Source organism: Parus major, chromosome 1, assembly GCF_001522545.3.
Source record: "Parus major isolate Abel chromosome 1, Parus_major1.1, whole genome shotgun sequence".
NCBI lineage: Eukaryota > Metazoa > Chordata > Aves > Passeriformes > Paridae > Parus > Parus major.
Window position 1 is genome coordinate 37768820 of NC_031768.1, and position 23916 is coordinate 37792735.

At 38.8% G+C, this 23916-nt stretch overlaps 1 protein-coding gene across 4 annotated transcripts in view; it reads left to right on the top strand.

Annotated features, from left to right (window-relative positions):
- Window positions 1-2278: 2278 nt before the first annotated feature.
- NALCN (sodium leak channel, non-selective) overlaps window positions 2279-23916 on the top strand; it is a 230516-nt gene continuing 208878 nt past the window's right edge. For 3 of the 4 annotated variants that reach the window (XM_015639136.2, XM_015639156.2, XM_015639165.2), the window contains exons 1-3: window positions 2279-2430; window positions 11704-11850; window positions 14182-14364. In XM_015639136.2, the coding sequence (XP_015494622.1) occupies window positions 11743-11850; window positions 14182-14364 (291 nt within the window). In that variant the 5' untranslated portion in view covers window positions 2279-2430; window positions 11704-11742. Of the gene's footprint in view, window positions 2431-2842; window positions 3102-11703; window positions 11851-14181; window positions 14365-23916 lie in introns of those variants that run through there. The other variant, XM_015639146.2, reaches the window with a different exon arrangement.

Genomic DNA, 23916 nt, shown 5'->3' on the forward strand with positions numbered 1-23916 from the left:
TAAACAGCAAAGCAAGAAAGGGCTTTTTCTTGCCAACAGGAGACCTTCACCATCTGCACAATTCTATGAATGGAAGACTACTCTTTCGCTTTTGCACACAGGCAGCTACATCAAGGTATCAGGGGCTAAACCCATCTTCCAGCATTAGCATCATCTGATGCAAGTTGTGCTCACAGAGAAACCAGTCTTCTGCTGAAAGTGTGGTCCCCACTAGCGGGTTGTGAGTAAGAGCAGGTAGTAACAATATGTTACCAAATACATCATCAGGTGAAAGGAGAAGTGTCAAATACACACAGAAACACATAGCCTATATAACACAAACCAGTTGTAAGGAAGTGAATACTTTTTTTCAGGGAATTCATTAAACAGTATCTAAATTACTGCAGCATATTTTGAACCCCCTTCCAACACATGACAGATGCTAATATGTGAATTCGGTGGCAGGCCACCAAAGCGGTTGGAACTGGAGCATGAGGAGAGGCTGAAGGAGGTTGGCTTTTTCAGCATGAAGGAAGGATGGGTTTGGGGACACCTAGAAGCAGTCTGCCAGATTCTATGAGGAAGATGTCAAGAGGAAAAAGCTGGGCTATGCCCAAGGGTGTATTGCAGGAGGAGAGACAGCTGAAAAGGGAGGGTCCAAGTGCATGTCAAGAAAAAATCTTTCAGCGCGAGGCCAGTCCAGTACTGAAACAGGCTTACCAGGGAAGCTGTGCGGTCTCTTTCTTGGGAGGTTTTCAAGATCCAACCGGATAAAGCCCTGAGCAAGCTGGTGTGATCTCATCTCTGAGCCTGGTTTCAGCAGATCAGTCAGACCAGATGGCCTCCTGAGGTCCCTTCCAACTGGAAAATTGTTCTGTCGAGAATTATTTTTCAGAGGCCAGTATATCCATAGAAAAAATGTTACACAAAGTCACATCTGCTTGAAGATGTTGATTTCCTTTGTTTACATATAGCTGCAACGTTTCACTGTTTGCAACTGTCAGTTTTCATTTATGAGATGCTATCACCAACAGCATAATGCTGCCTAGCAACTTATTCCAAGTAATGAAACATTAAGTGGGGAGGAAGAGACAAAATGGGAAGAGTATTATTTGTCAGCACATTTATTCTTAAATTGTTTTGCTTTACAAATTTTTTTCTCATGAAATATCAGCTGACTGCTATCAAAAACAGCAAACACTAAAATTAGGTGCTTAAATTTACTGGAATTGCTAATGCTGGTAATACTTGTAAGTAGTGCTGGCAGGACTGCATCTGTAATCCTGAGGCCAGCTCCCTAACTGGCTTATTAGTTTTGGTTGCCAGCATCAAATAGATATAATTTAAAGGAACCTAATACAATTTATGCCATGAACTTTCCTTCAGTTTTCTGGGGTATTTTGCTAGGGGCTTTGTCTTTTGAATCCTATTCCACATCTTTACCATCTCCAGAAAGTTATAGGCTTACATTATTCCCCATCATCCAGTTTCATTTAAACAGAAATTTTACACAATTTTACTTTTTTTTTTTTTTAATTTGTTCAAAAAGATAAATACAGATTGGAACATGTCAACCTGATTTACAGCAACAATTTTCCAATTATTTCTTCATCTGTTTATTTGTGGTGTCTCTTCCATAGAATCATTTAGGCTGGAAAAAGACCCCTAAGACCATCTAGCCCAGCAAGTGAAGGTATTTTTATGAATTTATTTTTATGAATTTATTAAATAAATGAATTTAATTCATTAAAATTAATTATTTGTGGAACCCGAGACTGGGCTCTTCAGTAATTTAAAAATTTTCAGACCACCCAGTGAAGTAGGGGCAAAGAAATGCACCAATACTAAAAAAAAGCCCTAAGATGTACAAATACAGTTTCTTACCAAAATAAATAACCTATCCCAGCACTTGAAGAGCATAATGAAAAACAAAAATAAACCCCAAACCAACCAAGAAACAAAAAAAGCTGAAGCCCAAACTAAAGCCCCCCAGAGCAAGCGGCACCTGGGCCCGGGCTGCAGCGGGCAGAGGGGCAGTGCGGGACGCCCGGCGGGCTCCGTGCCGTGCCGGCACCCCCCGCGTCTTTCGGGGCGCAGCGAGCACAGCTCCAGGCCGCTGTGCGGGTGTTTTGCGAGACGGGACCGCCGTGGGGATCACCCTCGGCGGCGGGGCCGCTAAGCCATCTCTCTTCCCAGTCGGGTTCTTGAGCAAGGCGGGGGTCTGTTTATTCCGAGGCGCCCGTGCGCGGTCGGCACCGTCTCCTCCGCACCTGCTCCCTCCCCGCCCGCCCCCGCCGCCGTTGCCGAGAGACTGAGCGCGGCCGCCGCCGGGCGGGCCTCACCGCCCCGATCCATCGCGGGGAGGGCGGCGTGCGAGGCTGGCACAGCACCGCAACACCCGCACACCCGCGGGGGCCGCTCCCGACCGCGCCATGAAGGGAGATGCTGGCGGTAGGTCGGAGGCGGCGGGCGCGGCTCGCTCTCGGAGCGCGGTGGGGCCCCGCGCCTCCCCGCCCTCCTCCCTGGCCCCTCGGTGCCGGCAGCCGCCGCGGGTGTGCCGGGAGCGCTGGCGGCTCCCAGGGAACGGACGGGCGCGGCCAGAGGCCCGCCTGGCTCCGCGGCAGAGGAAGGGGCGGCGGCGCCCTCCGCATCGCCCGCCCCGGCCGTCCTTCCCCCGCAGTGGGAGGGGGCGCTCCGGGCCGGCCGCCGCCGGCCTTGCCCCGCGCCCCGGGGGCCTCCGCAGCCCCCGCCAGTGAGGCGGAGCGGGGCCGTGAGGCCAGCAGGCCTCTTCGGGGGGCACCCATTTCCTGGGGTGGTTGTGGCCTGTGACGGGGGTGGCTGCGGAGAGCTCCCTCCCCATGGGGAGCGTTCGGCTGGTTCGCAGGGGCTGCGGGCTTGGCGTGACTGGAGGGAGCGATGTACCCAGGCCTGGCTAAATCTATTTAACGTGCAGTGTCAGGGGTTCGTACATCGAATAGAGAGAGAGATGTTTAGTATTTTTTTGTTATTGACATCCTTTTATTTTAGTTCTCTCAGTAAAATCAGACACACATTTCTAGAAAGGATCAAGGTTTCTGATGGCCTGAACGTGCAAACGTGGCTTTTAAGTCAGCTGTGATTTGGTAGGTTAACCGTTCTTGCATCAAGGCAAATATTTACCCCGAAAAAACACTAACTAAATGCTATTTAAGTCTTTTGTGTTTGTCTTAAGCATCATCAATTTCCTGGTTCATTTCGTTGTTCGTTTTGTTTTCCTTCCCCAGCAACCCCATTCCACCTGCCCTCCAAGTGATCAACAGAGAAATGATACCTATTAACAGTGAACTGTGCTCTGCTGCATGAATCACAAAAGCTGGAGTTTCTTAAGTTGGGGAAAGGGGTGCGAAATGACATTTCTTTGAGTTGGTCTCACTGGATGTTAGAAGTCTCCAGCTCTTTTCAAGTATATACATATACCTTTGGAGACTTTTAGGAACAGTTGGGTTTGCTTTTATTCAGTGGGGCTTTTTGTTTGGGTTTATTGTTTGTTTTTGGTGTGGTTTTTGTTTGTTTGTTGGTTTGGTTTGGTTTTTTTACCTTTTGAGCTTGATAACTTTCAAAATTTTAACAATTGACATGCCATTTGTGCTTCACTCTTCTTGTTTGGTGTATCTGTTTTATTTTAATCTGAAATCGGGTCCATCACAGTTCATTGCCATTTAATGGGCTGCTGGACTTGGCCCTAGAAGACTTCTACTGATGAGAATGTCTTCTTGAGGCATGAGTAGCTCATGATGAGACAGAACTGGTGCTGGCTCCTGAGGAGGTGGGTTTCCTCCCCACCTGCCTAGGTATTTAGGAGTTCAGTCTGTTACAAATAAGATTTCTGATGTGCTTATGAGTAAAGTAGAGGTCTTGCATTCAAAAATAATTTTTACTGTGTTACTGATAGAAGGCTTCCATGGTTGGATCTCCTGTAGGTTTTGAACACAAGATCTTTCGAGGATAAAGAACAAGGTCAGCCTAATGTGGGTGTTACAAGTTGAATCATATTTTCTTTCCTTTCCAACCTTTCTCTGTTCCCCCTTTCATTACCTTCATAGCATCTTTTATTTCAACTGAAGTTTCCTGGATTGGTTAAATACTGATAAATATCTTGCTTTGCAAAATACCAGTCCTAAACTACAGTTGCAAAGTGTTGTGGTTCTACTAGGTAATTTATTTTTCCTTTCTTTATTTTCTGTGATATTTTCATCTTTTATCTCTTTTTTTTTTTTTTTTTTTTTCCTCATGATGAGGACAATCAAGTAGTGAAACAAGTTGATCAAAAAACCTCCTTTGTTGAAGGTTTTCAAGACCAGATTGGAGTAACCTGAGTAAACTGCAATAGCCTGGACTGTTGCCAGGGTTGATACTGCTTGAGCGGGAGGTATGACTGGAGACCTTTTGAGATCATAGAACCAAATAATGGTTTGGGTTGTAAGGGACCCTAAAGATTGTCTAGCTCCAGCCCCAGTGCTATGGGCAGGGACAGCTTCCACTAGACAAGATTGCTCAAAGCTCTGTCCAGCCTGGTCTTGAACACTGACAGGGATGGGACATCCACAACTTCTCTGGGAAACCTGTTCCTGTACCTCACCACCCTCACAGTAAAAAATTTCTTTCTGATATCTAATCTAATCTTACCATCCTTTATCTTTAGGTCATTTGCTCTTGTCTTGTCATTACATATCCTTGTGAGAAGTCCCTCCCCAGGGACTGTAACCCCTTTTAGATATTGGAGAAGTGTTCTAAGGTCTCCATGGAGCTTTCTCCAGGCTGAACAGGTCCAACTCTCTCAGCCTTCATAGGAGACGTGCTCCACCCCGTCTTTGTGGCTCTGGACTCATTCCCACAGATCAATGTCTTGTGTTGCACACCCTGGAGCTGGGTCCCTGGAGAATCTAGCAGGGGTCTCACAAGAACAGAGTTGAGATCCTGAACTAGCTTTGTGATGATGCTATGATCTCAGTTTTCCTTTTTTTTTTTTCCCCCTCCACAGTAAAGCCTTTGTGTACAGTACCTAAAATACCAGAGGTTATGGTGCAACTTCTAGGAACTGCCACACAGCAAGGACATGTCAATTAGTTTGTTTCAGAGGGAAGATAAGAGGATAAAAAACGCCCTAATTCTATTTTCAGGACTTCAAGTTTAAAATATATAGACTAACTTTTTTTTCTGGCAATTTCTTAAAGGATAAAAAAGGAAGAATTTGGGAAGGAAAGATGAACTAGAATATTTCAGTTTCATTAATAATTATTTTAGCAAAAATTGTAACAAATTTAAATGAACATAACCACAATTTATTTTAGTTTTTAGGTATTTAAATAGTGAAAAGATGGATATACAAGGTTCTAGGTACATTAGCATGTAATTAATGATACAAAAAAATCCCAGAAACATTAAAATAATCACTTAAGTGGGCATGCTGCCAGCCCTCTGCCTACAGAGAAGTTCCTTTCCACCCCTGTGTCATTCTGGGAAGAATGCCCTCATTCCTTCCTTTAAAACCCTGAAAAACTGATCCACAGTACTCAGAGCATGTTATTGAACATGGGGTATTATAGAGAGAAGGTGTGTTGCTCACTGAATCCACTCAAACAATTCCTGTCCACTCATTTTCACAAAGGGCTGAACACAATTTCCACCTGGATGTGGTTATGCTGCAAAAGTGAAGCCCAGCACACTTTTTGGTTTTTTTCTAGCATGATTTTTACTAAGGAGGTTGCTTCATGTCTTTTTGTCTGCAGTGGGCTCTGACATATATAGACTACATTGCAATCAACTGATCCTAGGTCAGCAAATGGTGGGTAGGTGCCCCACAGTCAAACTGAACTTTCAAAGTAGACTGGGTGTTAAACTGTGCAAATGTATCTGTGAAGGAAATACATTGCCACTGGTATTTTCTCTACATATAATTGCTGTGCATTCAGCAGCCATCATTATGTTTTAGCATTTCACCAGCCATTCTGACAGTATAACTGTAGGACTTGGAAAGCTATCATGTTGACCGGTCATGCCAACAACCAGCCTGTTGGGGGGAGGTGGAGGGTGCTCACCAGGCTTGTGCCTTGGTCTCCACTGAAAAGCAAAAGTTGGCTACTTGTACAGGGAAATAGCTGCTTCTTGCTTGGATATGTTCTGCCTTTGGGATTCATGGGGAACTGGGACTTTGGAATGTGAGAGTGTACCTGCTTTTTACTACAAAGGTCGCTTTAGACCTGGCTGAGCAGATTTTGCTTGCTGATTTTGGTGACATCTGAGAGGAAGACTTTATATGTAAGAAATAATTATTGTAAGAACATTGATAATAAGGCAAAACACAGAAAATGCATTGCGAGCAAAGAGTTTAAGTCTGAACACCTATCTGTTTTCAGACTAGATGTTCTTACATTGGCAGCCTCAAGCAATTTTTAAACCCTTCTCAGTTGTGAACCCCAGGTCTGGGATCCTCTTAGTAAGTATAAGATATCAGTCATTCTTTCCTACCTGTATCCAAATGATTTGAAAATGTGAATGTAACTGATTTTTAGAATATTTCCTTCAGTGTACCTTCTTGGTGAGGAAACAGCTTTGTTTTTAATACTCAAGTTTGGTCAGTTATTAGCAGTATATTATGCTTAAATAACAAAGAGATCTTTCAGAACATTTTATCAGATACAATAATGATACTACACAGAGAAAAAATACTGAAATAAACTCTTACTTGAAATTAGTTATGCATTATTAGCATCTGTGGTGGCATGTTCCATGTGATTATATCCACTGGAATTGTCTTTACCCTTCTAAAATAAATATATCTATACTGTTGTGTATGTAACTTGCTCACTTCAAATTTTTGCTACATGAAAACAAATACTGAAATTCCATTTAACTGTACCTGTACCCAAAATCAGAGATCAAAGAACATGTGGATGCAGGGAGCAGTGTCAGCTTGCAAAGAAGGAAAGGAGAAGGCTATCAATGAAAGAATAGGAAGTTATATTTTTTCTGTAACCATCTAATGCATGCAGAAGTTAAGACAAATCAATTTCTTTAAGATAACCTGTACTTTGGGCTTTTTTAATGTATAGTATGGAAATGGGATTTTGTCACCATGCTATGTTTATGGGTGTTCACATCATCTTCCTGCCACACATTTTAGCTCTCACATTTTTGTGAGAGCACAATTAGACAGATTAGAGAGACAATTATTGTCTTGAAGTGTGTATGCCACTTTCTGTGTCCCTGCTCTGGGAGAAGTTGGAAGTGGAGTTGACATCTTCAAAGAAGAGAGAATTGAAGAGAGTGCTTGTAGGTGGCCTGCCTTGGGAGGACCTTCAAGCAGAGCTCACATGATGTCAGGTGACAAAGTCAATAGGCAGTGAGAAAAAAATACTTGGGAAGCCAGGCATTGCTGATTCCAAGGATTTGTCTGATTTTTGAATTCTCTCTGCATAAGTCATAGGTAGGAATATCTGCTTTATTTTCCTGTTTATATTTCTGTGAAGTCATTTTTCACCTGCCTGCTTTGTCAGCCGGAGCCTTTATAAGCATGTTTTCCTGACTTTGTGATAGAGAGGTCTTTTGGGCAGATAATGCTTTGTACAGTGAGCTCACTTTATAAACGAGACTCAGATTTCTCAGCTTTTGATGTTGTGGAGGATCAGATACTTTTTAAAATTTGTCTTTTGATTTTTTTAGGAACTGCATATTTCCATCAGGAGTGTTTTACACTTAGTGGGAATATTGCAGGCTGTGTTATACCTTCTCCTGACTCTTTTTTGAGAAGTCAAAAATATATCTTCTTTTTTTCCAAAGTGCACAGTGGTCTTATGTTTACCCCAACCATTGTCCTGGCATACTTTCCTTCCAGCAGAAGCTGCAAATTTAGTGGGTGGGGGTGGTTTAGAAAGTGTAGAGGTTGCAGAACATGCCTGCAAGTTCAGAGACAGAAAGGAAGAGAACAAGGCTGCCCTAATGGATCTGAAGGGGCTCAGAGTGTAATTTACATTTTTGTTTTATTCTTTTTAATTTTCCTTTGTTTCTAAAATTCGAGTAGGAATTTAAAAGACACTACATTGCTCCCTGAAAAGGTTGACACCTGCAATGTGAATTTTCATTGCTACTATAAAGAAAGTACTCCAAAGAAATGTGAAGTGGTTGTAGACCCAAAATTCCATGGTATTTTCCTGTCTTAAAGCCTGTCTTTGCCCTGCACCCAGAATTTCTTAAAAACACTGCAGCTAGAAATACATCCTAGGGAATTTATTAAGCCTTTCACATTAATAACAGGTTGTGATCAAAGAAAGACCTAATGACGTATGTCGGAACCAACGCAGGAACTGCAGGGGTGGATTTGTATCAGGGTTAGGGAGGACTACATCCTCCCCATTAGCACAGCTTGGTGCGCTGCTCGCTGCGTGTCACATGCTGGAAGGAGTTCATGCACAGCTCCCCTTCTCTTCATCCTTCAGCTGGTTCCTCCCTGAAGAAACAAGTGCAAAAGGGATTAGTAGTACAAGGGTTAAAATTCTTTACCTACATGGCAGAGTCTGGAAAGTGCAGCACATGGAAAAGCGTGTGTTCCCATGTAAGCTATAAGTAGTGAGAACAGCAAAAAAAATTGCATAAAAGCTTGAAAGCAACTGTGCTATATATTTTGAATAATCTTACTAAAGGCCATTTACAAAATATTATTGGTTTGTCATCGTCATTCTGAGGTTTTTGTGTGCATTTCTGGTCATTTCAAGTAGAGAAGTAAACAAGCTGATTCTTATATTCCATAACATTTCTTCCCTTTCATTTGGTTTTATATACATGGAGATTTTTTGATTTAAGGCTGCCTCTTGAGAATTCTAGTCTCTTTAGTCACAACACTGATTAGCTCAGTTGGTCAGAGCATGGTGCTAGCAATGCCAAGGCTGTGGGTTTGATATCCATATGTGCCATTCACTAAAGAGCTGGACTTGATGATCCTTCTGGGTCTCTTCCAACTCAGAATATTCTGTGATTTCTGTGATTTGAGTACGTGAACTGAATCCATGATGGACATTTATTATGAACATCTAAAGTTCATGTTATTTTCCATGCTTGGACCAATTAAAAATTACTTGAACAAACAGAGGCACTGGGTAAAAGGATAAGTGGGAATTTTATTAGAAGGGTATGGCTAATCTTCCTGCACATCAAATGTATAAATAAGCAATACTGAGAAAAGCATAAAAACAACATACTCTTTTTAATAGACTGTTGATAATTATTTGCTTTCTTATCCAAATGGATATGGCTTGCTATTTAGACCATCATTTATTTAAAAAAAAAAAAAAAACAGTAAGTGGCTAAACAAAAATCAGTTTTTCATATCCTGAACCTTTTCTCATAATTATTCATTGCACTTACCTTATTAATTCTCTGTTTATTGCTACATTTTTTCTTAAAAGCTTACTGGAGCACAGTAATAGCCATTACCAGAAATAGTAAACATAAAATAATTATTTTGTTATTTCACTGATTAGCTTTTGAGTAACAATTTCCAAAAGAACATACTTGTCAGAAACATTTTAGGCAGTGTTTTTTTTTCCCTAAGGTTTTGGGAAATGCAGCTCCTGAGGCATTGCAGTAACTTCTTATCACTATGCTAAATGTAGCCATTTTAAGGTTTCATGACCTCCAAAAGCACAACAGCAACTCTAAGACTTGAAGCATTTCTGGTTGTGCTTTGGTCTAAGTAGAGAAAAAAGGTCAATCCATTATACTGGGAAAAAAATAGGAGAAAATGGAAAAAATAATTCTAAAGAGGAGAAGTAGTGAATTCAGATACAAAACAGAAGTGAGAGCATGAAGCTTGAGCATGCAACCTCTGTGAATATTATTTCATTCTTCATTTGTTAGAGAAGGGTTATTAATATATAATACTCATTTTACAGTGTTTGCATGTTTTTAGTGACAGCTTACCAGTTTTGCTCGTGCTAAGGTTTCTGCGAATGACCATTTAAAATGAATATAGGTGTTAGAATTTATCTGTTATTTTGTGCCCTTATATTATTTCTGTTTGTTTTAAAAATCAGTTATCGCATAATGTCACCTCCTTCAGCTGGGAACATTAGTACAAGACCTCAGCACTGTTATTGTGTGGTTTGTACAAAGACCAATGGCTCCGATTCGGTTTTACAGAGACAGGAACCGACCTCTTGAATCTGAAAGAGAATACAGAGCAGGGGTAGACTTTGAGGGGCTTGGAGTAAGATTAAGGGTTTACATTCGACATAACAGCTAAAAAGAAGAGACAGACAAGGATGCAAGCATAGTGTTTGGACATGAAGCAGCAGCCCATGGGGTTGAAAAGGCCAGCTGAGACCAAGCACATGGGCACTTCTGCAGTCCTGAACCCACTGTTGCCTCCAGCTAATCAAGGATAGTGTTTCTTGGATTAATATTACAGTTGTCATTGTGATACTTGGGGCTGTAATTACCAGGGCCTCTAGTGACAGAACAAGGGAGCAACAGAGTTACACTGGAAAAGGGAAGATTTAGGATGGACATAAGGAAGAAATTCTTCACAATGAAAGTTGTGAGACATACAAACATGCTGTTCAGAGAAATTGTGGTAGCCCTATCATTGAAAAGTGGACAGGGCTTTCAGCAATCTGATCTAGTGAAAGATGTTCCTGCCCATGTCAGGAGAACTGAATTAGACTATCTTTAAAGGTTTCTTTGAACACAAACCATTCTATGATTCTATCTTATACCACTTTTGACAAACTTTTAGTTGTCACAGGGAATTATCACCTGCAAACACTTGGTCCAGAGTAAAGGTCCAGAACAAGGTCCCAAGATCTTGCTTTCTTCCCCCTCACATTGCTGAAAAAAAAAATTCTCTAGGGGGTTGTATTTCATGAATAGAATTGTATTTCATGGGCAGTTACTTCTCATGAGAGTGTATCTTCCTCATCTCTTGGTATTTGTTTGGACTCTGGGACCCATGAAATGCGTCTGTGGGAAAGTCAATACTAATATCTAACTCACCTTATTGCTCTCGTGGCATGTCCCCTAGTAGTGGCTCACATGTGTGAGCATACAGAAGGCTCAGTCAGTGCCACCCATGCAGCAATGTCCAGACTCAGCCTGACCTTGTGGAAACAACACATTTTTCTCAGTCCTTCTATGTGCCAACACATGCCCCACAGATAGCCAGCTGTCTGGCTGTTGGGTAGATAATTGTTAACATCAAAAAAAGTAATAGAAAAATACATGTTAATAGTAGTATATAGCAAAAAGGCTTTTCTGATTTCAGTAAATAACATTAACATCTATTGGCTGCTTAACATTGCCTGTTTGCCTTTGGCATGTTGGGATTTATCTTAGCCTAGTGTAATAAATGGAAATGTCACCATTTAATTAAATGGCTCCAGGTCAAATCCATCCAATGATTACTCTGTGTTGAAGTTCATAGCAATATCATTCCTCGCATATTAGAACAAATTTTCTGTCAGCATTGCTAAGTTTCTGGTAATTGTTTGTGTTGCATACCTTTGTGTAATTTTTTTGTAAACTAACAAGAGTCATGTCAGTGATTTACATTTAATAAAATCAATATCCTATTAATCAGTAAGTACAAAAGAAGTGTGCATGAAAACAAAATGCTTTGGGTTATTTACAAAACTATTAAAAATGCATTATAAAATTGCTTAAGTGAATTAATGTTTTCTGTTTTTTCTCACCAAGGAGGTTTCATGATTATAGATAAGAGAAGTTAACTTCAGGATGCTAAAAAGGAAACAGAGTTCCAGGGTGGAAGCCCAGCCAGTTACAGATTTTGGTCCCGATGAATCTTTGTCAGACAATGCAGATATTCTGTGGATTAACAAACCTGTAGGTATCTCTTTATGTAATTACTAATTTTAAGTTAAATGTAACTTGAATTGTTGAAATATGACTTCCACAAAAAATTCTGAATTAGATATTAGTCAGAAACAAGTTTTGAACTATAGTTGCTAGTGTAACAGTTAATTTTTTAAAAAACATCAAATACTAAATAAAATTGTTTCTTTTGACTGTTGCAAAATTATGGGATGATCAAGCAGTATTTCCCAACCTTTTCATCGGATTGATTCTTCTAAAGCAGCCATCCTTTCATGATCTCTGGTTCCTAACATGTTCATTGAAATTACAAGTTCATAAAATGAGCTTTTGAAAAGTATGTTTAAAGGAGGATTTTGTTGCTCAAGTGGCAGCCAGCAATAAGCATTTTTGACTTTCACATCTCTCCTTTTAAAACATTTATGAATATAAAAGTGTTGTTATTTTGGTTGTTTTTTTTTTTTTTTGAAGTACAGCTCATTTTTCTGGTACCATTTAACCTAAAATCTGCCTTGAGAAAAAGAAAGATGTAAAAGTGTCTGGCAACTTTAAACTGGGGAAAATTTCATTGGGAGTGGAATTATTAATAGACTCTACAGTATTAAGATAATGTCTTTACTACATAAATATAGTTATTATGATTGAATTATTTATTCAGCATTGAGCATGGATCCAGAATTCCAATAATGATTTCTGTTTTTGCAGAGAAGGCATTTTCAAATTTCTCTTAGTGCCAATCTATCACAGTGTATAATTTTTTACTTTTTAAAAGCAGGAAATAAAATATTCTGAAATAATACCTGTTGTTAGCACTGCATTCATTAAAAGAAACCATCATCTCATTTGTAGTAAAGATGCCAGATCACCCCAGCTTTGCTGCTGAGATTTAACACCTGAAACTATTTAGCATGAATTAATATATGGATGTTGTCTTGTCAGTTATTTAATGTCAGAATGTTTATATTGGCTGCTGTAATAAACTCAAAATGTCATTGCATAGATATGGTGGGTATTTACTTACATTTCTCATCACACAATGCATGAGGTTTTCATGGAATAATTTTTTCTTGTCATGGTGATGGACTAGTTCTATATTGCTTAGTGTTTGTAGTACTGACACTTTACTGTGGCAGAGAAGAAGTTTTGTATCAGCCACACTTTAATGCTTATGTTAATTGTTTCAGTTGAAACAAGGTTCAAAACAAAGGGGATGTTAAAGGGATGTTGGGATCATTCATCAGGTGCCTTCTGCTTACAATTTATTAATCAGGGCTCAGAGTATGCAAATGATAGAGCTGTTCAATTCAGTTCAGATATCATTACATTTAAGTGAGTGAACAGTGAGTATTAAGTGGCTGTTCTTGAGTCTTTTGGATATTGAATGGTCTGAGGTATGCTGTAAATGAGTGTAGAATTTTTCCCCAGATGAAACATTATGATAAATATTCTTCAGTGGTTTCTGTTTAAAGATTTTTTTCTTGCTGAAGTATCTTTTCCTTTTTGTTACAATAGATAGGGCCTTACCAACTATGATTCATTATACTTGCTTGACTTCAAGATGTTTTAATCATGTTTTGATTAAAAAAAAAAAAATCCAAGCCTAAACCTCTGTACTCCTATGTTCTGCTTTTTTGTTACACCTCCCTCTCTGACTGGCAATGAGGAGTGGGAATGAGTCCTAATTAGTAATGGAAATGAACTGTTCTCCTATAGCAACAAAACTTGATTGGAACAAAAGTGAATCCTGAAAGAAGTAGCTGTCTGTGACATACTCTTTTATATTTTTATTCTTTTTATATTTATTCTTTTCATAACTGGAAGGATGCTTTTAATCCTGTGACTCTCACTTAATTTTTTGAGTTGTGAACTGATTTAAATAAAATTTCTTCCTGAGTGTTGAACTAAAATTTTCCACAAATATCTTTTTTAATCTATCCACCCAATTTTTAACTATAACTAATTCTACTTATTGTCTGCCCATAAATGTGATGAGCTGTCATTTGAACAGAAATTAAATTACAAGTACCACAAAGTAGAAATGATGGAGTCCTTAGTTCTCAGTTTCATGGCTCCTAATTCATGTTTTCTGAATTATACAAACTCACAAATTAACTAATAAAAATATATATGTGTCTATATATGTATAAGTAATTTAGGAGTGCTTTTTTTGGTTTAAGACCTTTTGTATGTAAATGTGTATGTGATGTAAAAAGACACAGACGTACATTTACAAGAGTGCCAGGATAAGTTATGGAAGCTAAGTATTCAAAGTTTTTTTGAACATCAAAGCAATCTTGCAAAATCTTGTGTTTGGGTTTTGTTTTGTTTCTTCTTTTTTTTCAGTGGGTGCACTCTTTACTACGAATTTGTGCCATCATCAGTGTTATTTCTGTGTGTATGAACACTCCAAAAACCTTTGAGCATTATCCGCCTCTCCAGTATGTGACATTTGCTCTTGATACTCTGTTGATGTTTCTTTACACTGCAGAGATGATAGCAAAAATGCATATCCGTGGGATAGTTAAGGTAAGCATTTAAACAGTATTCTCTATGTGCTTCCAGTGATCTGAATGTATGCTAATGGCATTTTGTATTCGTTTTTTAACTTGCAAAATATTCTTGCTATGATTGTTTTTAACTGCAGGCAATGCCATGGTGTATAAACTGAAAAGACAGATGGATAAAGATGTAGCTTTGCTGCATATTTAATCCCCCCAAAATATAATGCAAGCATCATAAGAAAGGTTTCCTATTAAAAAACCAAATAGATAGTTTCATTTTATTGGTATAAAGAATGAAATGAAAAATAAGGTACATACAGTTTAGCAACAATATTTTGTAAATGCCTGTTGGTCCATATATGGACTTAGAATTTTAATTTTCATTTCATATGGCTGGATATGTTATTGTCTGGTACTTTGCGTAAATAAGAACGTGAGTCTTACTGTGAGCTAGTAGAGAAAGTGATCTTGCTTTGAATTTTTTTACCTTGAGATAGTCCATGTTTGTAAACAAAATGCTTCTCTTATCATACATCTGCTTTTGTTGTGGGTTAATTTGTATAAGTGGATTGGAGGCTGCAAAACTGCAGAGTATTTTAGTAATCATTATTTGGTACTGTTATTTTATTGATTGTTTCTAGTCTTCTGCAAAAAGATAGAAATTCAGCTTTCATGTATAAAATCCATTTGCAGACCTTACTGACAATGCAATTATGGCACTACTGCACACAATAGATAATGTGTGTTATGTTATCCTTGCTTTTAACTACTTAAAGGTCTGGTGGCTCCAAAGACATCTGATGTTGTACTTAAGATCTTAATTTTTTTTGAGTTTGCAGAAAGCAAACAAAGTCAGAGAAACTGACCTATTGTGTCATCATATTTAATGAATATTAATTGTCATTGATATTAATATTTAGAAGTTACCGTAATAAGATTATTCTGAGAAAATATTCATGGGTTGTGTAAAGCCAGAGTAATCCTTTGTGAAGTACTGTTTCTGGCTGCTACCTGAGCTCTTTTATTCAGAGATGTCCATGAAGAAAGTGAAGATGTAGACACAGGATTATGCATGGGGAATTAGTGACCATTGTGAACATTTGAACAGTGTGGGAATAAAAAGTTACTATTACAACCATTACAGCCTTTGCAGAGAAAAGGAAATGTAGATATTAATGCAGAGAGAGAGAGGGAGGGGTGGCCGACAGTATGCTTTTGTACAAGGCTTGATTTCTGAGCTTTTGAGTATGCAAATACCAACTTCACTCACAGTCAACACCTAGGGGCTATGAAAGGTGCTGCATAGCTTATTGTTTTTACTGGTCTGTTTAAATTTGTGCATTTGTGAGAAAAGAATATTAAGGATTGCCATTGTCTTTATGGGGGACTTCAACTTGCCAGAAATTACCTGGGAGCATCACATAGCTGGTACAACCTGGGCCAGAAGATTCTTAAAAATCCTGGATGACAACTTTATGGAACAGATCCTAAGGGAGGTGACTCAGAAAGAAGCCCTCTTTGATCTACTGCTTGTCAATAGAGTTGATCTCATCAGTGGAGATCAGCAGCTGTCTTGGCAAGAGTTTAAAATCTCTGTTGACAGGAGGAAAAATGACAGCAAAACCTCAGCTCTGGACATGAGAAGATCAGACTTCAGGCTGTTCAGTGAATTAGTAAGTGGAGTCCTGGGTGAAAATATTTTTGCAGATGCTGGGGTCCATCAGTTCTGGTCACTTTTTAAATGTCATCTCTTAATGACACAGGACCAGGCAATTCTCAAATGTCAGAAGTCAAGCAGACAAGGCAGAAGGCCAGCTTGGCTTAAAAAAGTCTTCTCTTGGAAATAAGGCAAAAAAAAAAGATGTATGACCAGTGGAAGCAAAGTCAGGTGACATGGGAAGATGGGAAGATACTGCTTGTCACTGTAGGGAAGAAATTCATGGGCCAAAGATCAGCTGGAGTTAAACCTGCCAGAACTGTGGGGAACAATAAAAATATTTTTTTCAAGTATATTAATGGCAATGGGGAGTGTAAGAATAACATCAGCCCTTAACAGGGTGAGAATGGTCACCTCACAGAGACATGGACAAGGCAGAGGTGTTTAACACATTCTTTGCCTCCGTGTTCAGCATGGATGATGCACTAAGGGGATCTCAGCCTCTGAACTGGATGACCATTACTGCAAGAATGATCATCTCCCAGTTGTCCCTGAAAATGTTCAGAATCTGCTGCTCCAGCTGGATTCCTACAAATCTATGGAGCCTGATGGGATATATCAGAGAATTTTCAAAGAGCTGCTGGTGTCACCACAAAACCTCTTGTGATGATTTTTGAGTGTTCTGGGGAATTTGGAGATGTCCCAGTTGACTGGAAGCTGGTGAATGTTGTCCCAATTTTCAACAAGGTCAAAAAGGAGCATCCCAGAGGCTCACTTAAGTGTCTGGTAAAGTTATGTAGATTATTCTGGGAGGTATTGAAAAACACCTGAAAGACAATGTCAGCATGGCTTCATGAGGAGAAAGTTCTACTCATCAAATCTTATTTCCATTTATGACAAGGTAACCCGACTAGTTCATCAAGGGAAGCCAGTGGATGTAATCTTTTTGGATTTCAGTAAAGCTTTCAATACTGGCTTTCACAGGATCCTTCTGGACAAAATGTCCAGCACATAAGTGCACAAACAGATCATGTGATGAGTGAGCATCTGGCTCATGAGTCAGGCACAAAGGGTTGCAATGGATGCGGTGACATCAGACAGGTGACGTGTAAATAGTGAGGTTCCACAGGGCTCCATCCTCAGCCCTGTGCTCTTCAACTTCTTCATTAGTGGCTTGGACATGGGACTGGAAGGCAAGTTCACAGACACTGCAAAACTGGGAGGAACTGTTGTCTCCCTTGAGGGCAGGGGGGCCCTACAGGGAGGCCTCAGGGGCTGGGCAATCACAACCCATATGAAGTTCAGCAAGGGAAAATGCTGAATTCTTCACCTAGGATGGGCCAACCCTGGATATTCAGTACAGACTGGGGAATGAGAAGCTGGAAAACAGTGCCATGGAAAGGGACCTGAGGGTCCAGGTCTACAGAAAGCTGAATATGAGTCAGCAGTTTTGAGTGCCACAATATAAGAAAGATATTAAACTATCAGAGGGTGTCCAAAGGAGGGCAGTAAAGATGGTGAAGGGCCTTGAGGTGAAGCTGTCTGAGCAGAGGCTGTGGTCACTTTGTCTGTTCAGCTGAGAAGAGGAAACTGAGGAGAGACCTCATCACATTCTACAACTTCTTCATGAGGGGAAGATGAGGGGCAGACACTGATCTCTCTCTCTCTGGTGACCAGTGACAGGACCTGAGGGTCTGAAGTTGTGTCAGGGGTGACTTAGGTTGCATATTATCACACAGAGGGTGGTTGGGCACTGGAACAGGCTCCTCAGGGAAGTGGTCACCAGCACCAGCCTGACAGAGTTCAAGAAGAGTGTGGACAATGTGCTCAGGCATATGGTGTGACTCTTGGAGCTTTCTTGTACAGGGCTGGGAATTGGACTCAATGATCCTTATGGTTCCCTTCCAACTCAGCTTATTCTGTGATGAATAGACTAGACTAGACTAGAACAGAATAGTTTGAAGGGACCGATCAGAAGGGAACTACAATTATAATCTAGTCCAAATGTTTGACCAGTTCAGGGCTGACCAAAATTTAAAGTGCATGTTTACTAAGTGCATTGTCCAAATGCCTCTTAAACACAGGATTTGGGCATGGGCATCGAGCATCTCTGTAGGAAGTCTGTTCCAGTTTAACCACCCTCTTTATGAAATGGTTCCTAATTACCAGTCTGAACCTTCTGTGACACTGCTTTGAACCATTCCCACGCATCCTGTCACAAGGTACCAAGGAAGTCAGCACCTCATTCTCCATTTCCCCGCCTCGGGAAGCTGTAGAGAACAACAAGGTAATGCCTCAGCCTCCTGTTCTCTGAACTAGACAGACCTAGAGTCCTTAGCTGCTCTGCACAGGATGAACTTGTCTCTGTCATATGGTGAGCTTGTCTTTGAAGCATGTCTGATGAGTCTGGGCACACAGAAGTAATAGCTGTCTGGAGTTGGTCGCATTGCCTCAATTCATGTTATAAATGTATTAGATAACACAGATTTTTTTTCTTATGCACACTGACATTTTGGTCTTCATTTATTAGATAAAAATACAGTAAAATAGAATAAATACAACCCCTGTTACGCAAGGAGTTTGAGTAGAAAATGGCTGCATTTACTGTTACTTTAACAATTGAGGATTTGCTTAAAACTTGATGTCTTGTAGCATTAATCAGTAAATATTATTATACTGAAATGAAGTACCTTCTTTGGCACCATTTGGGGAATCATAGAATAACTTAGATGTTAGGGACCTCCAGAGGTCATCTGGTCTTACCTGCTGCCCAAAGCAGGTCCACTTAGATAGTGTTGCCCATGGCTTGGGTTGTCCAGAGGAATCTCAGATTCATCCAAAGATGAAGAATCCACAGGCTTTTTAAACAGCCTATTCCAATGCTTAACCAATCTTATGCAAAACATATTTCTGGTAATGCTTAATCAAAATTTTCCATTTTTCTTTCAAGGCTGTTCAATGAATAATCCTTTTCAATGAAGTATTTTACTTATTCTTTGAATTATTGTTTCTAGGGAAAATATTAGTTTAATATTATAATTTTGCCAAGAGCGTATTCATCCATGGACTGCCAAAGATAGTGGCAAATGAAGTAAATATGGCACTGTGTAGAGACCTATTAGCATTTATTAAAGATGTTTGTATGTGAAACATCTTTTATATAAGGCAATTTGTTACTGCAATGTCCTAATTTAAATGCATTCAAGTCTTTTAGTGAGTGTAGTATCAATGAATGCATTGCCATATGGTTATACTGAACTTTAACATGTTCTGTATTTCTGTAAAAGCTTTAGGAACCGAAATGCTAAAAAACCTTTGAGCCATGATTAATGCAAAATTATAGTCCAGCAAGAAACCTAATTTATGGAGAAGTTAGGCACCATCCACTTAAGTCCCAATTAATAACAATGTAAGTATAGCTGAGCTAGGAAGATTTTGAAAATGTCTAATTAACACCTTCTGAGGACAAATGAAAAATATTTCTTTGGTTTCTATGGCATTTTAGACAAGAAAAGTAGTTTCTGAAACTGCTAGCCTTTTGTCTGTAAAAAAATTCCCTTTTCTCTGTGTAAACTAAGTGACAAAAGAGACCAATGCCTCTGTTCAAGAGTTTTTTTATCCCAGAAGGAAAGTTAAAGTGAAATGTTGCAGTGGTATTGTGTCTTTTATTGCTCATGTTTCCTCCTGGGTTATTGTTGCTGTGCTAGTAAAACCCATCCAAACTTTGCGCTGCCCCTGCAGCTATTGTCACATGTCATGAACAAGTGAACTAATGCTATTAATACATCTGTCTTTACTTTGGAAATTGTATCTGAAAAATTAAATTCAGGCTGTAATTTCTTACTGATTGAAATATCATTAAAAACAATATTCTAGGACAGTCTCCCTAATGTTGTCTGTCTGCATTCTACAAAATATATGTACAAGCAGTAAGAATTTGCAGTGGTTTGTGAAGTCTTATATGACGCAGAGACAGAATTAGAGCAAGTCAGTTTGTTTCGTAGGACATATTCTTATGCTTGCATTCTAAACAACAGTCTTCTATATTGAATTAAATAAGCATTCTATATTGAAGAATGATGGCTTGGGATAAGAAATGTAATAAAAAATGTAATAGTGCATAGTTAAAGCTTACTGAATTCAACATTTTTATTTTCATGATCTTTTCAGTTCAGAATTTCACTTCCTTCAACTGATCCTAGATTTGTTCTCATGCTCTTTAGTTCCCAGAATGTAAACAGGGTTCAGTGACTCTTTGGTTCTGATTCGTGTCATGTTTCATGCTCCTTGGTCAAAAAGAGCTTTGCAAAAATCAGCTGCATTAAGGAAGTATTGTCTGTCAAATTAAAGCAGATCAATCTCTTCACTTTATCATCAATAAAATTTAAAGGGCTTACCAAATTACACGCATAACTTACTGATTGATTGGCAGGCTTCTGAGAGCACCATGAAGGAACTACTCTTTGGGTATGTCAAAATCGTTCATGAGTCAAGCTGGAACTTAACTGACAAGTCTTATGGTCCCTCAGAATCAAAGCTCACATTGATGTGCCCACTCATATGTCACTTAAGAACATGACTGTATGTGCTTGACACAAGTCTGTTCTCTGATTCAAGGAAAGTTTCCAAAATTATCCCCTCCTTGAAAAAGGAGCTGGGGTGGAATTGAAGAAATGAAGGATAACTTTCAAGCCTTAAACAGATGTGTTATTAGATGAGCATTGGACTTCTCAAAGAAAGAGGGCATCCTAACCTGTGATAGAAGGTCTTTATTTCTTTTAATCAGGGGAATGAAAAGATTACCTTATGCTTTCTAGTAATGCATCTTACGAAGGTCATCTCATATGGGTATGCCTGAGGTAAGGATACCTTACTTTAAAGGTATCTTTTACCTTTATTAGAACTATTTACTTTCAGCTTGTGTATGGGGAGATAGAGAAATATTCCAGGTAAATTGCTTGTATTAGACACAGTTGCACTGATGGCTTTATATATAATTAAATAACCAAAGAGGAAAATGTGCCAAAAAACTATAACAAAAAGGAATCAAGTAACAGTTATCTTAGATGATAATTCAGCCTTTAGGGAATGAAAGATGAGAGAATGTGGTTTTATTCCATAGAGACCGTATATATGAAATTTTCTTCATTAGACTGCATCCTCCTTGCAGATTCTAATCACTGTCATGATGGTATGAGAGAACCTACTCTGAAATCATGTTGAGAAAGGGAGGCATGGTTTATCCTACTCCTCCATTAAGAGAGTTACATTGTAAAAAACAAAGCAAAAGTTCCTTCTCCTGTCTGTTAAAAAAGCCTCTTTGACACTTAATGCTGAAAACGAGAATGTTTTTTTATACAACACAAGCATGGCACTAAATATAATAGAAATATCTTTTTTTTACTGTGCAGTTGTGACACATGTCAGCTAACAAAGGAGATTGCCAAAAGTTATAAGTAAGGGTCCTTAACATTTTCCCCATTGTCAAATCAATTACATTTACAACAAAACTTTTGTGCTAACTGAAGTAGTTGTGAGTGGATTTTTTAGAGTCTTATTTCAGTAGCTCTGTGTGCTCTTCACTGACTTCAGAACTCCTGTAAGGAGCAGAAGTGAATGGTTACACCATTAGCTTTCTGAATTCTAGGTGAATTCAGGCAGGAACTGAAACTAAGCTTCATCTGCTACCAATACAGTCATAAATAGATGGCACCAGTTTTGCTTGCTTGTGTCTAGTACTAAAGACAGCAAATTACTTAGTTAACTGAAATCAGTGGCTTCCAGCGTGTTGGGTGTTTCCAGGCAGCATTTGTCCTGTTTAGAGAGAACATTTTCCTCATCATTTCCTCACCTTTTTTGTGATTGATGCTTTGGTTGCTGTAGTTGCTGTGTCTTCTCAAGAGGAAAATATTGAGGGTGGAGCTTGCAAAAAACAGATTTTTTTTACTTAAAATAGGAAAAGAAAAATAATATTCCTCAGCACTAATTTTGAGGGACTGCAGTGGTCTGCAATTAGTTGTTTGTGTCTAAAGTAGTCTCTTTCAAACAATAATTTATCTGGATTTTTTTTTCCATTGATAGAAAAGGAAGCTTAAAGTACACAGGGTAACACCTTACCTGTAGGTATCTCATAGTCAGCAGTTTCTCTAACTCATATATTTATTCTCAGTGGACAGGTGGGAATACAGAAAATATGCCCACAGTGTGATGCTAAATTCTTTTTTAATACTTTTGACATTAACTCATTTATACTTAAATTAATTTCTTCCACAATCATTCTAATTCATAAGGTTGTCTTATCAATTACAGGATTGATTTTTACTGCACTTTATTACAAGTTTTTGTTTTGCATTCTTTTCAGTAGTTTTAATATTAATTAGCATGCCATTTTCATCAAACAAAAATGGAGAAATTGCAAAATGAGTTTAATCTTTCTGATAAGTGATGGAAATATTAATAGAATTATGGTGAAACACTGTCAACTGGCTTACCAGCTTTTGGTAACTTTGTCAAGGATGTTTCTGTTGCATTACAGACTGAAAATAGAAGACTGAAATTTTGAAATTAATTTTACTTCATGACTTTAGAAGTGCTGTATACCCATGGTTTATAAATGACTTAAGGATCAGGAAGTTTTGTTCTTTTCAAAGGTTGGATAGTAAAACAGAATATGTGGTTCCTGCCATCCAGCAATAACGTGCTCTGATGTGCTTATGATATCTCTGCTGAAAGCTCCGTCTTGGGATGTGCAAATCACAAACAAAAGTGAGAACCTTGATCTTGAGGGCAGGGACATAACCAGCAGAATCAGAGGCAAGGATAAGAAAATTTTGGGATGCTTTGACTAAACTGAGTGAAGAGGAAAAAAGAGAAAACTCCATACTGTGGTCATAGAAAGTTCACTGAGCAAACACAAAAAAGACCATTTGTCATAAGATTTGACTTTCTGTTTTACCCTATGCCTTGGGTATATAAGATGAAAATTACTTATCCTTGTGACAAATTATTTTACAGACATATATATATGTTAAAATATGTATATATATATATATATACACGTGTGTGTGTGTGTGTGTGTGTGTGTGTAAAATATTGAATTTTATACTGTGTATAATTTTGTTGGAAACCTAGATGCGTAGTGCAGGTCCTATGCTACCCTGCGTTGGCAAAGAATATGTTATTACAAATTGTTTTAAAACTTAATACTGGAATATTTTCATGTTGGAGCTGTGATTCTTTGATTGATAGTTTTAAATATTATTTAATATAAAAAGTATTTATATCCATTATTTGAATACAACAGTCTACAAAAGTTGATTCTTCTGTCTCACCTTTTTCCTGTGTTTGTTGCTGCATTACTGAGTGTCTACAGCCATTGTAAGGACATCTGTTCCCAGACTACTGGGATTGTGTTGCTCATAAAATCTCCTGATGCTGTTTCCAGCCACAGGAAATTAAAGAAATTAAAACTGATTATCATGAGGAAAAGAAATTCGAAGTTGCCTGCAGCATGCTGCTAGTTGGGTGTTACTGCCTGTGGGCCAGGGAAGGTTAGAGACCATGGCACTGGAATACGCGCACCTGTTTCTATGGTTACTGGTGTCTGGTTTTACTGGAGTGTTTATTACAGGAAAGTAATGACTCATATTACACAGTGGGGCTTTTTGCACCATTTTTGCATTAACACATTAGAAAATCAAATGCATTTAAATTACTTGGTGAAAGTACGTAAACAGTATTTCCAAAATAAAAATGGTATTTATTCTAACTGGTCCAGGGGTCACAGAAGTTTTTAGTGAGAAATTATTCTGGGGCATGGATTGAAGTATGTGTCCATATAATAAAATACTTAGTGACTTCAAAATTTAACTTGAAAGTTACTAAGAAAAACTATACTGCACACTGACTTTCATAATGTAG